Genomic DNA, 13,957 nt, shown 5'->3' with positions numbered 1-13,957 from the left:
ATGAAATGTGAATGTTGTGGTAAAGATGTCCCGTATGCTTCTCTTAAGGTACGCATAACTGCATTTTTTGTGGACGGAAATAAAATAGTTCGCTGAAATATTGACTGAAATATCCTCGATGCTTCAGGATTAAAGTTTCTATAACAAAAATTCTTGAAGAATTCGAATGTTTTATCATTTTCCCGAATTCCCATAAGGATATGTTTTTTCAACTCGCAAAGCAAGTGACGAAAAAAATCAAAATATTTTTCTTTATTTACTAATGTCAACCAGTGGCGGTAAAAATAAATATGCATTTTTCCACTTATGAAAAATTATATAAAATAAAATAAAACCAACTCTCTTAGTTCATCTTTTATTAGATATGACTAATTTTCAATCACTAAATTTTGATTGCTTTGGATTTCCTTTAATATACAGGATCACATGAAAGAAGTATGTGAATATTATCCTGTGGCTTGTAAATATTGTAATCAAATGATACCAATGAAAAATATTGAACAACATGAAAGTACAATTTGTGATGAAGTGCCAACTAAATGTGAATTTCAAGCTTTTGGATACAACTATGATAAAGTAAGACTATTTTAAATGTTTTACAATTTTATGTCAGCAATGAAATTCGAAACAACGCAATGAAAAAATGTTACTTAAAGTCAATAAAAAATTCCGTCTTAAATCCTTGAAATAGTACAGTTGTACACTACTTTTTTTGTTACATGAAGTACACCTAAGTTAGGTATTTGATTTAAGTGCGGACCATTTACGGCAGTGGAAATTTAAAATGAAACTTTTTGCGTTCCCCGTGTTAGTACTGCACTAACAATAATATTTGAACTGATTGTAACTGGGCGTCTACCAACCAAAGAAATAAGACACCAGCAGTTCACCTTATTCCAAACTTTCTCAACACGGCAAAAGTAGAAAGTGCACCACGACAATAAATCAAAATGCGAGCACGTATAGGCATGTTTATGTATAGGTGTATTCATGTATTCATGATCGATTTATGTTTGTTGAATATTTTTGGATATCACTATCGATGGGATAGCGACATCTAGGCAGATTCATGCTTTTAGCATTTTAAAGCACGGAAATGTGGAACTGAGTATTACAGGGGGGATGTGGGAAACCAATGGTATTGAAATACCGGCAACCCAATGCAAGTACATATGACACCACGTGCTAGTGATTGATCAAAGAACGCGAATCTCGATTTCTCGAAATAATGCTTTATATACACGACATTTGATCGCATTTGATAAAGGTAAGCCCATGCTTTTGAAATTTAATCATAGAAACAACAGACACGACAACTTCCTACATTTTGTGTAAATTCTGCATGCCTATGACACACATTCTGAATTCGCCCTTAACTATGCTCATTTCAAACGTTTCTGAGCGAGTACGTGCTTAACTATTTTAAAATCTCAGCTATGGTAGAATTATATGGGGTGTGATTTCACGAAAGTCTGGAATGAATGATAAATAAAGAATGCAGAATGCGGCAGAATGCAATTACATGAGAAATTTCATCCCGCTTAAACAAGTAACTCGGCAAGCAACAACTGGGATCCCGGCAAGGCGGGACAACTTGCTTGCCATGTAATCACACACTAAAATAATGCATAATACGTTTACAAATACAATCATATTGATAAAACGATGAAAATGCGACGCATTTTTAGGGGATTCAAAAATTATCAACTTTTGACAGGCAACAGTAACGCTCGTGTGACAGTAACGCTCCCTCACGCAGACCGCAGTCCAAAAGAACATCAACAAATTTTTTGTGTTTTTTAACTCCTCCAGCGATGATTATAATGTAATAGCACTGAGGCGTAAAATAAAATATCCCCCCGCGACTACAGTTCGTTTGTAAACATTACTGTCGAAACTACGGTAAATTGATGGAGTTGTGAGTTGATCGAATACTGACATAATAAGGAAATTCGTTTAAACACAAGGTGTTTAAAAAACACTAGTTCTTTTAATAACTAATTTGCGTAATTTAAATGAAAATTAATCGATCTTTTCCCAGTTATGCAAATTCTTAACTATAATTATTCATTTATCTCTAAAGTGTGAAAAGATTTACCCTCATCCAAGATGCCAGGAATCAAAATACGTGATGAAGATCGAGAAAAAACTCACTCAAGGTATTTCTGTGGTTACTGTAATCTTCTCATGGTCTATCCAATCCAAACCTTCTCTTGTGGACACTTGTTTTGTCAAGCTTGTTTTGACATCCTGCTCGGGTAAGACATTTTATTGCTTAAGTTTACAACCTTTTTAATATATTAATCCTAACACGGTTTATTTTATATGCACATGAAAAACATGTGACTTGGACGAGATTTGAACTCGCACTTTCGGGATAGTAGTCCGCCGCTCTACCCGTTGAGCTACCAAGCCCATAGGGATTGGAGACGAGTCAAATCTTTTTTCCGACTGCTTATTTGCACTTACCACAGAAACATTATTGTTGCTTATCCTAATGCTGAGTGACATATCTCCATCAATGCTTTATCACGTATCCCAATGTGGTCTCCTATATTCCGATATCGTAGGATAAATTTCAAAGTCGTCTCATATATTCAATGTTTTGCCAACATCAGTCAACTCATATCATACGCCTCATGTTAATTATGTACGCCTCGATTGACTTTTCAACAAAACGCAAACAGGAAGTACTCCTTGTTTAAAGTGTCATATAGGTGTCAAACTGGAATGTAACTTCGTCTCTAGCCGTTCAACATGTTCATCAATTATATACCCAGTGCATTTAATAGTTCGTGCGCCCCTGTGAGAGTTGGAAAAACAAAATTGTACTGTTTACTACATGAAAACGACCTGCTCTTACTTTCTCAATCGAAAATATAAAAGCAAAAAATTTCAGCGCTTACGTAATTTACCAGTTGATACTTGATAATGATGGTCGCGTTACAACAATACAACTTTAATGTTAGGTACGGTTTGCAACCGTAAATGAAATCGGAAATGAGCAATTACACAATTACAAAATTGATGGACACTTAGAAAAAAATGGTGGAGAGCCTATAAAACAATACATAGATCTTTCTAAGTTTTTACTAAAGGGGCTCTGTTCACATACTCAGTGTTAATGCTGGAGAGTCAAATATCAAACTAACAGGGAAATTCTGCTTTTGTATATGTTTACCATTTAATGATGTATATAATTGTTTGTGAAAGGAATCAATCGCCAACCAAACACATGAAACTCTAGTATTACAGATAAAAATATAAATTAACTCTATACATGTTTGTAAATGTCTCTGGGTGAGGAATATTTTTTATCCTGCTCATTAGATGAAACTAAAACGCGACTACTATCTTACGACTAAAACATTCCATAACACCTAGACGAATCCCGACCGAGACGATAGTATCAAGTGTCAAGGCTGTCCTAGCGTATCAAAGAGACTTGTCAGAGACATTCAAAGACGAGATCAGAAGCAGGATAGCCTCCACTTTACAATCATCCTCTATACGTGACAACAACTTGACAAAGCACGAACAACAAGCACTCAAACGACTAAAACATGACAACAACATCGTATCTGCAAAATTCTTTAACCAAAAACTAAATTTTATTGAAAGTTCCAAAGAATATAACATTAACATTTCATGAAATTGATATGGTTTTTAACAAATCATTTATACTTGCTCAGGTATTAAAAAAGCGGTTTCTCTTGAACCCTTGCCCTCTTCCGTTTTTCGAGGTTGAATTTTCTGTTTGTTTTTTTTTTTGGTTGTCCAGTTGAAAGATGTAATTTTTCGTTAATTCTCCAACTATTTTGATGATTAAACGTTTTGAGGGAAAAGGAGTAATAAGGGTACATGACATCGTTATCATGTTTAGATTGAAATATCTGGCAGCGAATTATTTTTTTTATAAGAATATCTTTTCACTGTTGTTTTTGCTTTTCTTGTACAGACTTTAGAACGAAGGGAGATCCGACAACATATGAACGACAATGTAATTGATCATATGAGCCTCTTATTACGATATGTACAACGTCCAGAGTTTACCACTGCTGTTCAAAACTTGGGTGACCGAATCACAGCTGTTCGTTCTAATCCCTCAGAAAAATTTGTGATGCTAGCAGGAAAACTTACCGGCATGGAAAGGAGGATTGAGACTCAGGAAAGGAGGATTGAGAGTCAGGAAAAGAGTATTGAGAGTCAGGAAAGGAGTATTGAGAGTCAGGAAAGGAGGATAGAGAGTCAGGAAAGGAGGATCGAGAATCTTGAGAATCGTGGTGAGGAAAATCGAATAGCTTCCCTTGAGCGTCAGGTTACTACAATTTCCACAATTTTACAGAGGATGTGGGAGAGTTTGGATGAGAGGGGCGACTTGCCGGAAGAACCGCATGACGCTCGCGAAGTTTGAACTAATCATCCAAAGTCATCTACATAACTTTTTACTGTTTTGTTGTTGTGTCCTGCTTGAAGTGCCCTTCTAGACTAAGATTATTCCAGATCAGTGGACGATCTGGAATAATCTCGACGGATAAGCGGAGTGGTCGGACCGATAAGGGTGTCTAATTGCTCTCGTGTAATTGCTTCGTTTAAGGTTTTATCTTACTGTGTGATTGGTTTGACCGATTTCCACTGATAGCCAACTGAGGTAACATTGTCATGCTTACTGTCTGAATTAGTGCTGCCAGATCGTGAACACTGTTCACAGAATTTGTGAACTTTTTGCTCTTTTCATGAACATTTCATGAATGTTAAAAGTTTGTAAACTTTTTGTGAACTTTTCTAAATATTACGTATTTTTGTATTTTCATCACTTTCATAAAGAATGTATAAAGTAAATGGTTTGAACCAGGGAGTATCGTTACATATTTGTAAATGTAGATCGTCCAGGCTGGTATAGTCATGAGAAGGACTGTTTTTGTTGATGTTGACTGACGTTTTTACAACCTTAGCGGTAGTCATCTTCAAAGTCAAAAAAAAACCCTGTAAAGAATGTATAGATAAATCATAGTTCAATGAAAAATCTTCATAGCTCGACAGTTCTTTCAAAACAACGACGATTTTAAGATAATCCAATGTTTTCCGAAAACTTCCGAGGGTTTTCAAATATTTCCGAGGTTTTCCGAAAAGGTCCAAGTTAATCCGTTCACTTCCGATCTTATAAATTAGATGTAATATGAACTTTTTGCCATTTTGTGAACTTTTGACGCAAGCGAGCATGAATTTTTAAAATTTCATCTGGCAACATTGATTTTAATTGTATGTTTGATCGTTTCATAGTAATTTGCTAAAGCATGATAGAAACTATAATCAGCGCCACCGCAGAAATTTGGGAAAATCTTTTACAAATTCACATATTCACATGAATGCTGCTGTCCAGATTGCGATTTTTTCAAGAGGGTGAAAAATTTATGAATGAATTGTAAATGTTCGGGCAAAGACGCGAGAGACATTTCAGTCATTGATGTTCAAAAGCAAGCCATCATTTTGTTAGAGATTTCTCAGCAGAAACTTACATCCAAAATAGTAAGTAAAGGACAACTGAAGTGTATGCATGAATGTAAAATGTCAAAGTCAATTTATGCGAGTGTGTGATGCGATTTATGTCAATATGGCGTATGGTAAGCAGATTGATGCTTCTAAAATTGTTGTTGCCGAAGGACTTTTATGTATGATTTCTATAGTGCTTGGTGAATCTCGGCCGTTATATCGCCAAGTATTTCAATGGAAAAAATCTGTAGCTATAAGGTGCCATGTTATTATATACCTTATTATAAACAAATGTTTTGGGCTTTTCAGTTTATGATCATAGATCATTCAATCATTGGACAATTATACTACACATTGTTTAAGATTTGAGAAAACTAACATTGATTACATGAGAAGCTGTTTACTATAACCTGTGATTTTGAGTCTTCTGATCCATGAAGCTTTTTATTTTGACAATTTGACTGGAATAGTATTAAACCTGAGTATTTCACATACATGAAATGTTGTCCCATGTCATATATTGTCCCCTTTTCTAACTGAACACCACATGTAGAGATGTAAAGGTGTGTTGATCTACGGCTCATACCAGATTGTTTGCCATAAATTCCTAAGGGCTATTGATGTATGAAAAGCATTTTCTATAAAGTAAAGATGTGTTCCTACGTATGCAGATAAGCCTTGAAATTTGGCAAAACAGCCAAGTATTTTTCATGATCACTAGGTAATTTTTCTGATGATCATTATAATTTTTAAACTAAATTATTTTAGATGTACATTTTAACTAGTTTTGATTCTATGAAAAGATATTTATCATAGCCAGTAAGCTTGACACATGAACCAAATTTAACATTCATGTAATTACATGATTAAAGACATGCTGGTTACATTATGGTTTTTTTAGCAAGTACAATGCTACTGGTAATTGCTATAAAGCACAACTTGCATGGACTTACAGAAAATAATAGTCTACTGAAAGGCTTCATAAACTTTAATGCATTAAGCTGTCCTTAATTGCAAAATTTCCTCTCTGATACTTATTGTTTAATCTTTGGCAGAAAAAAATTTTGAATTTTTTCTCAAAAGGTGAATTTTCTGCCACTGTAAGTGGAAATGGGTTAAGGGTTCAATAAACTTGCATGGTTTGAAGTCTGAGCTTTTTTACATCTATGAACTGTCCCTTGTAGTACCTCAATTCTAACTTAAATCATTACGTAGAGGTGTGAATGGGGGTTACTAGGGGGGTCTATGCCTGTCAATTTGGTAGAAATTTTTAAAGACTATCTCTGTTTTGAATTAGCATTATTGGAAAGTAAATTTTATGCTCCTAAGCATGCTAATGAGCCTTAACATTTCGCAAAACATTCAAGTATGGTTCACTTTACAGTTATTTTTTTAGAAAAAAACAATGTCCACAAAAAGCATTTTGTATTGCTCTAAAATGCTGAAAATGGCATTCCCAAGGCTTTGAAATTCAAAATTTCTCACTCTTCCTAGCTTTGGCTACTCGTTGTACTAATTTTCCTGTAAAGTATTAATACACAAAGGAATTGAGAAAAAAGCAATTATGATTTGTGTTCTGTGGAGCACACTTCAAAAATAGTTCCCACTAGGCTACCTATGCTATAAGTAACAGAATTTAACATAAAAGCCCATCATGACACAATGACATCCAAAACGTCTTATCAAATCAAAGCACCCCATGTCCCCCATAAAATCATTCTTGATCCATCCCTGTCTTGAAGTGAATGCACTAAATTTATCCCCAGTTTCACATTTCACATTTTGTGTATTTTTTAAGGTGCAAAGAAAGATTGATTCCTTCTGTGTTCTAACTCAATCACTAAACTTGTAAGATACAGGGCCAGGACTCAAGTGGTAAGTTACCTTTTCTATTCTATGCATACTATTAAGTCAAGTTAATCTTGTAATAGAATAGATAAAACATCACCCAGATTGTAAGAAATTGAATGCATGATTAGGTACCATACCACTATCATACTTAAGTCTACATACGTAAAATATGCTGGCATTGCTAGATTTGTGAGCAACAAAATTTTATTCATGACCTTGGTATCAGGGTGTCTGTACAGAGAACATGTTCATTTGAAATGTGGGTTTTCATCTATTATAGGAAAAACACCTGCACTTTTAGCTTCTTACTTTAAAGTTAATGATGTTTGAATGCCATGTATTTACAGGCATCATGGTGAAAACCATTACATAATTTATTTGTTTAGTGTGTTCATCCTTAAAATGGACATTAATGCCACAGAATATTTACATACAGGTCATTTCTAGTGATTTTTGTGATTTGCATTTGTCAAGGGCAATTTTCTTTGCTGAGTGTCAGTGAATCATGTACAGTGTTAACATAAAAGTCACTCAAAGTTAAATTGAGATAATTGAATGTAACTATAGCAGAAGATTGTCAGTATTAACCAGTCAACCAACAATCAAACAAACCATGACTTTCCATTTAAACTGTGACCAAAGGAAGGGGATGGGTGGCTATGGAGGTTGCAGCCCCCGAAATGATTAAGATGGAGGTGCCAAGACCCCCCCCTCCCATTATTCAATTATTCATTGTTACAAAGAGCTTTTCAATGTTGTTTTCTGAAATAAGTTCCTGTTCGATAATGGAAAAGAATTGACATATAAATGGCCTCTCATACTGTCTGTCTCTCTCATACATAATGACGTAATGAAGCTGAAACTTTGCTTAATGGTCTGAATGCCAAGCGCCTGCTACGACGTTTTTTGTTGTTTGCTACACCGCTCTATACAAAACATCTTCCGCTGTCACTGTCTGTGATTGCAAAAGCTCTTATTGTTGGTACAACAGCGTTAAGAAAGTGGAAAAAGCAAAAAAAAATCAAGGCATCTAAACATATTTTAAAATCCTGATCACGTAAGGTGCATTTGCCCAAAAGTCTTTCTTATTTTTCAATAAACTGCAGGTGGTTTTCCCTTTTCTTCGGTATTTAAAGAAACGTGGTGTTTGTGTTTATTTTTCGGTATGCTAGTTACGTGTTTTAAACTTTTTTTCTTTGAAAACAGATTTTGAATTTGTTAACGATGCCTGGAATCAAGATCCGTGATGAAGATCGAGAAAAAATCCCTGCGAAGTATATATGTACTTACTGTCATCACGTTTTTATCAATCCAATGCAGACCTCGTGTGGACATTTGTTTTGTAAATCTTGTATGGACATTCTTGGGTAACGTCATTTTTTATGTAGCAAATCATTTATAGAAAGTTATAGTAGTTGTCATACATGATCTTTCAATAGACGCCCTGATTATGCATCCCAATATCGTATCACATATCCCAAAGTATTCCTGCGTATCATCTTGTTCAATTAAGTCGGTGCTTAGCTGGTAGGGCGTCAAAATTGTTTATTAGATCATATGGTACGACTTCGGTTAAAAACTGTTGCGTAGGAGACTAGGGAGAGCTCATCATACTCATATTTTTATAATCCTAAATAACAGCTGCTTTCCTAGGAACGTAATTTATCAGAACATGCATGTACAAATATTGACCCCCCCCCCTCTATTTAACTGTCGAACTGGCTACGCCATCCACTCTACGAAATTGATCATTCTTGTTAGTAGTTTTTCTCTTTTTTCAATCTGTAGAAATCCTGATTTTAAATGTCCTGAAGATAAAGAAAATTTGACCAAGGAAAATGTAGGTGAATATATTGCAAAGATTTGACAGAAAATTCAATTACAGTTTTGTTGCTATCGATCATTAGCGTAGCCATCCTGCTAGTTTAGTCCTGCTTTGTAAATTGTAGTACATAATATTTTCCATATTACAGGGTTGTCAGTTAATGAGCAAAGAAAAATTAGCATAGGACGACTAAATAAGCATGTTGGCTTAACAACTGTAATTATAATTACTCTTTGAGTTCTAAAAAATAATACATCGATGTACGTATTTTGTACTTGAAATGGTATCGCCTAGGATCATGAGATAAAATACTCCACCATGCCTAGCAACAGCGTATATACAGGTACATTAACGGTTCAGTGACCATGTAAATTACAACAGTATCAGCTGCACAGGTAGTGTGCATGCTTTCGCTCAAAATGTTGAGTGTGCTGTTTTAAAAACCAGAAGTTTCATTGCACTATAAACAAAATTGAGGTGCGGTTTGGTGACCATGGAACAAAGCAAATGTTGAGTGATGTTGAGTGGAAATTTTGAGCAAGTTTAAACTTCACTCAACAACGCTCAACCCCGCTTAATAGCTACTACTCAACTCTCCTAAACACGGTGTTGAACATGTTGAGCTCGTTGTTGAGTCTACATGCTGAGAGCCTTTGCATCTAGCGTTAGTGCGTCGGTGAATTCTACTTCAAAAAAGTTTGCCAACAGTTCTTGTAAGAAATTTACGTTACTGTTTCATTTAACGTCTAGTGCAAACTTGCATTTGAGTGAAGTGACTCTGTCTTTGCTACATTTAATCTTGTTTCATAAAGATCAATTTCCATGGATCCATCTAGGTTTTCCCGGATGCTTTTACGAAGCGTGAGTTAAAAAGGATTTAATTACACTGTCCATCTGAAGAGTGTAAATGGTTTGGTACACACGAAGAATTGGAGGTGAGTTGGGCACTGAAATTTATCAAAAAAGTGTGGCATTTTCACTTATAAAGGGATACACCGAATCTAAGGGATTAGGTACAACATCTTTCAAAATTTCGTGCTCGTCTACACCTTTCTTATTGCTTAACAGAGCACGCAATATTGACTACGTTTCTTCTAGCTTATCAATTAATGTTTCCAGTTTGGTGAGAACTGATCTTTGGAAGCCTACAAGATAAATAAGAAAATAATAGAATAACTTATGTATAACCTACGTAATATCTTAAAAATATAAAACCTTACAACATGCTAACAAGAAAATTCAAAAAAAAATCGCATCAAATTGCTAATTGAATACACATACATAATAACAACGCTTTTCAAAAACTATATACTGTAGAAAAGGTACCATTGTTTGGTTGAGAACGTCTTCCTGCAGGTGTTATGCTCATAAAACTTGTCGAAGGCGTTTCGTGCGATGAAAGGTCATACGCATCTGCAAAGCAATCACGTGATGTAATTAGTTTTGAAGAAAAAACATTTCAAACGACACGAAATGAACGTAAATGAAAACGTAACAACAAGACATGCAATAATGAATTGTAAGAAAAGCTTGCCTAAGACACCACTGTTTCGTTGAGAATGTCTTTCTCTTATTGTGCCAGTTGTAGGAATTTCTTGTGAAGAGACGTTGCTTATATCTACAGAGAAGACACGTACTGGGTTTAACATATCTTTATGAACGCACGAACGTCATTTAAATTAAGGTACTACAAGTTTCAAAAATCAGAAAAAAAAGGTGACGAAAATAAAAATCTCGAGAAAGTTTCATTTGGTAGTTTGATAGCAAATGCTGAGAATTAGATTTGAACGAATGTATTTTGATTAAATCTTGGTGAATACAACTGCAATTTTAACTATAACTAACATTTTTTCAACTAATTACAACATTTTTCGGGACCAACGCCTACAGCACCTGTAGAACATATATAAGCCCTATAATGCAACGATGGACGTAGAGAAACAGTAAATGTACAATACGAATGTTAAAGGTATTTAAAAAGAATCAATCAAAATTATTTCAACATTTTAGTCGACATATTATAAGAAAGTTGCTGATTAGTCAGTTCTGATGACAGAAAACTTACCACTACGCTGAGATGGTGTCCTTCTAGTAGATGTGGAAGTTATTGCATGATCCTTTGTGTTTAGGATTTCTGGTGCTAGTTCACCGTCATATAAATCTAGATCAACATTATATTAGTATGATAAGAAAATTTTATACATGCATGTTTCTGTCAAAAATTGTCCACTTGTACAAGGATTATAATAGCGCTTATACCTTTTTCTGCAAGGGAGATCAGCTCGCTGTACACCGGCAAATCTAAAAGCAAAATCACTCATTAGATTTAAATGCAATGTAACAATGTGTGAAAACTGCACTCCTTTGAATAAAGCAATGGCCTATTGCATTGCAACTACAGTACTTACTTCTAGAATTTGTTGATAAGATTTCATTGACGGTTGAAAAGCCTGTATACAAAAGAAACTGTCTGAATTCTGTAACTTTCCATCTATCAACCTCCATTAAACTCCTAGGTTTTCGCACAAATGTAGAGGGATAAATGGTTTAAGCTCCACTAATTTATTACTAACATCCTCTACATGGGCAACAGACATTTTAGCAGTGCGATTTCCCCTCATCCAAACCATAATCAATTTACCCATAACATGCAGACACAGTTGATGCATGTAGTAAATTGGAAATTGTTTTACCATATCAACAGGCAAGTGACAGAAAGGGCTAAAAAAGCGATGATGTTCTTCTTGTATCTGCTTTCTTAAAGAAATATTAGTGTGCAATTCTATATTATTATTTTGAGAGTAAGTCACTTGACCAAGCCACTTCCCTTTTTGTGTACACTTGTCACAACCAAAATAACCAGTACAAAGTTTTGTACCTTTAACAAGTGCTCTTGCAGGAGCATCACAAACAATGCCCCTTATTGTAACAGTCAGAACCTTTTCACCATCTTGGACTCCCCTCTCTAGAATACCCTTCAAATCTTCATTAAACTCATCCAAAAACTCCAAGTCTTTTGGCTTGGAGTCACCACATGTTAGGACAATAGGAAACACTAAAACAGGTTTGATATTCAAAAAGGCACAAAACACTGGCCATAGATTTTTGCAGAATTTTTAAACAAAAGAAGCCCATCAACATTTAAAGAGATTTTAAGATGATTAATGTTCTAATGCATCTTAAAACTCTATTAGCAGCAATCCAGTAATTTTTGTATTGCACCTGGTCACGTTTTATTACTATATGAACTAAAGTAAATAATAAAATGTAACTGTCACTTTATTTATTTTTGATTGATTTAAACATATCCTAATGTTACAACCCATTCCCCCTAAGTGCTGGTGATCACAACATTTAGCAAAATGTTTTAATAAAAAAAATGATGAATCTCATTCACAGGTCATGGTAACTTATATGTCTCCTCAACCATTTGTAACTTATTCTCTTCTTTACATGCATGTATCATACCTAATTTATACATAACCCTAAAATTTTAAGTATAACATTATAGTTTACTTGCTAACAGCAGCAAATGGAAAATGCTCTTAGCAACTAAATAAAAATAATTTAACTGACATTGCAAGCTTACTAAAGAAATAGGCGAAGTTAATAAACCAATCTAAGAGATAAAAAAGTGGGTTGTAAACTACATATTGTCTTGAATGCAATAATTGGACAAACGATACTTACTAGTATTATAAAGCAACCATGCATTGTTATGAATAAACATTCAATTACCTCTTTGTAAAATTATATCACTGTTTAAAAACTGCTGTGATTTGCAATAGAAAGTACAACTATTTTAAGGTTTAAGGCTACGTGATTCTTAATCAAAAACATTTTGTAAATCACATAACCCCATGTTAAAAAATATTAATCATCACCGCTAATCAGTCAGTCAGTCAGTTAATATAATTCCAGATATGCTAAAACGTGATATTTACGTAACATTTCAAATATAAAACAGAATTTTGACAATGAAATTCATACGATAATACATCGGGAATTTAATGATCACAAAAAATTGTAATCATTAAATTTGATAAGTAATTTTTGAACTATAAACATCAGTTGCGTGACTGATTTGACATACCCTAGATCCGCCCCTGCATGTTATGACAATAACAACCATACGTACTGATGAATACCAATATCCAAATGCTGTAGCAAGGTGTAGTGATAATATTATTTTTATAAAATAAAAGTAGAAATTAAAACAAAGTATAAACTAAGCTTAGTAAATTTGTTTGTTCCAACACCAATATACCCGGACTCATAAAGTCACGGCAAAAGTAACATACGACAATCTCTAGATTATAAAGAATGATAAAATAAAGGTACTCACCACAATTTTTACGCATTGAAACATATTCTAGATCATAACTGCCTCTAAACTTGGAATGCGAGCTGTACATTATCTTGTCTTGACAACTATGAGGCAAATTCGATTCTAGCACGAACGATTTTCAAATGAGCACGAACGCCGATATTTTACAGGTATCGAAATAATTTTGATGTCACATTGATTTAAATAACTTGTGTTATCCATGACAGATATTTGAGATAAGTAAAACGTCGCCAAATGTTTTAAATATTCGAAAATCCTTGTTTGTAAACGTTATCCGACATACTTTTTTATAGTAGTTTGTATCTCTAGTGGGTAACCGGAAGTGCATTTTGCATATATAATTAGGCTTCACATTTAAAAAGAAAAGCTCAAAATAATTCGCGATTTCGCTGCCAAGCAAGAAATCCGATGTAGTGTTCGACCAAATTTGATGCTTTTTG

The 13,957-nt window shown here is 34.4% G+C and overlaps 2 protein-coding genes and 1 long non-coding RNA gene across 8 annotated transcripts; 2 read left to right on the top strand and 1 right to left on the bottom strand.

Annotated features, from left to right (window-relative positions):
- LOC124448970 (TNF receptor-associated factor 3-like) lies at positions 1-4,414 on the top strand. Its single transcript, XM_046999914.1, has 4 exons — positions 1-48; positions 421-576; positions 2,084-2,159; positions 4,047-4,414. Exons 1-4 carry the CDS (start codon positions 1-3, stop codon positions 4,412-4,414), a joined length of 648 nt encoding a protein of 215 aa, XP_046855870.1.
- A 999-nt stretch (positions 4,415-5,413) lies between these two features.
- LOC124448792 lies at positions 5,414-10,097 on the top strand. 3 transcript variants are annotated; one of them, XR_006949253.1, is made up of 5 exons: positions 5,414-5,529; positions 7,292-7,368; positions 8,551-8,711; positions 9,133-9,184; positions 10,006-10,097. It is a non-coding gene; the product is annotated as an uncharacterized LOC124448792 (long non-coding RNA). The 3 variants fall into 3 exon arrangements; XR_006949255.1 differs by lacking the exon at positions 5,414-5,529 and adding an exon at positions 5,593-5,624; XR_006949254.1 differs by lacking the exon at positions 5,414-5,529 and adding an exon at positions 5,679-5,751.
- A 95-nt stretch (positions 10,098-10,192) lies between these two features.
- LOC124448785 lies at positions 10,193-13,811 on the bottom strand. Of its 4 annotated transcripts, none has more exons than XM_046999757.1 (8): positions 13,515-13,811; positions 12,048-12,224; positions 11,578-11,619; positions 11,429-11,470; positions 11,235-11,330; positions 10,704-10,787; positions 10,496-10,582; positions 10,193-10,314 (listed from the first exon to the last, which is right to left on the bottom strand). In XM_046999757.1, the coding sequence occupies exons 1-8, from the start codon at positions 13,582-13,584 to the stop codon at positions 10,253-10,255; spliced, it is 660 nt and encodes a 219-aa protein (XP_046855713.1). In that variant the 5' UTR covers positions 13,585-13,811; the 3' UTR covers positions 10,193-10,252. The 4 variants fall into 4 exon arrangements, with proteins under 4 accessions (XP_046855713.1, XP_046855714.1, XP_046855715.1 ...); XM_046999758.1 differs by having other exon boundaries at positions 11,235-11,309; XM_046999759.1 differs by lacking the exon at positions 10,704-10,787.
- Between the last annotated feature and the right edge of the window lie 146 nt (positions 13,812-13,957).

This window comes from Xenia sp. Carnegie-2017, unplaced genomic scaffold, assembly GCF_021976095.1.
Source record: "Xenia sp. Carnegie-2017 unplaced genomic scaffold, XeniaSp_v1 HiC_scaffold_23, whole genome shotgun sequence".
Classification (NCBI taxonomy): Eukaryota; Metazoa; Cnidaria; class Anthozoa; order Malacalcyonacea; family Xeniidae; genus Xenia; species Xenia sp. Carnegie-2017.
Note: the sequence above shows the minus strand (reverse complement) of the source record. Positions and strands in the feature narration are given on the sequence as shown.

Coding starts and splice junctions, on each gene's coding strand:
- LOC124448970 (XM_046999914.1), top strand. CDS start 1: ATGAAATGTGAATGTTGTGGTAAAGATGTCCCGTATGCTTCTCTTAAG. Junction 49..420: donor TCCCGTATGCTTCTCTTAAG/GTACGCATAACT, acceptor TTTAATATACAG/GATCACATGAAAGAAGTATG. Junction 577..2,083: donor TTGGATACAACTATGATAAA/GTAAGACTATTT, acceptor TTATCTCTAAAG/TGTGAAAAGATTTACCCTCA.
- LOC124448785 (XM_046999757.1), bottom strand. CDS start 13,584: ATGTACAGCTCGCATTCCAAGTTTAGAGGCAGTTATGATCTAGAATAT. Junction 10,583..10,703: donor ACGAAACAGTGGTGTCTTAG/GCAAGCTTTTCT, acceptor ATTGCTTTGCAG/ATGCGTATGACCTTTCATCG. Junction 10,315..10,495: donor ACGTTCTCAACCAAACAATG/GTACCTTTTCTA, acceptor TTTATCTTGTAG/GCTTCCAAAGATCAGTTCTC.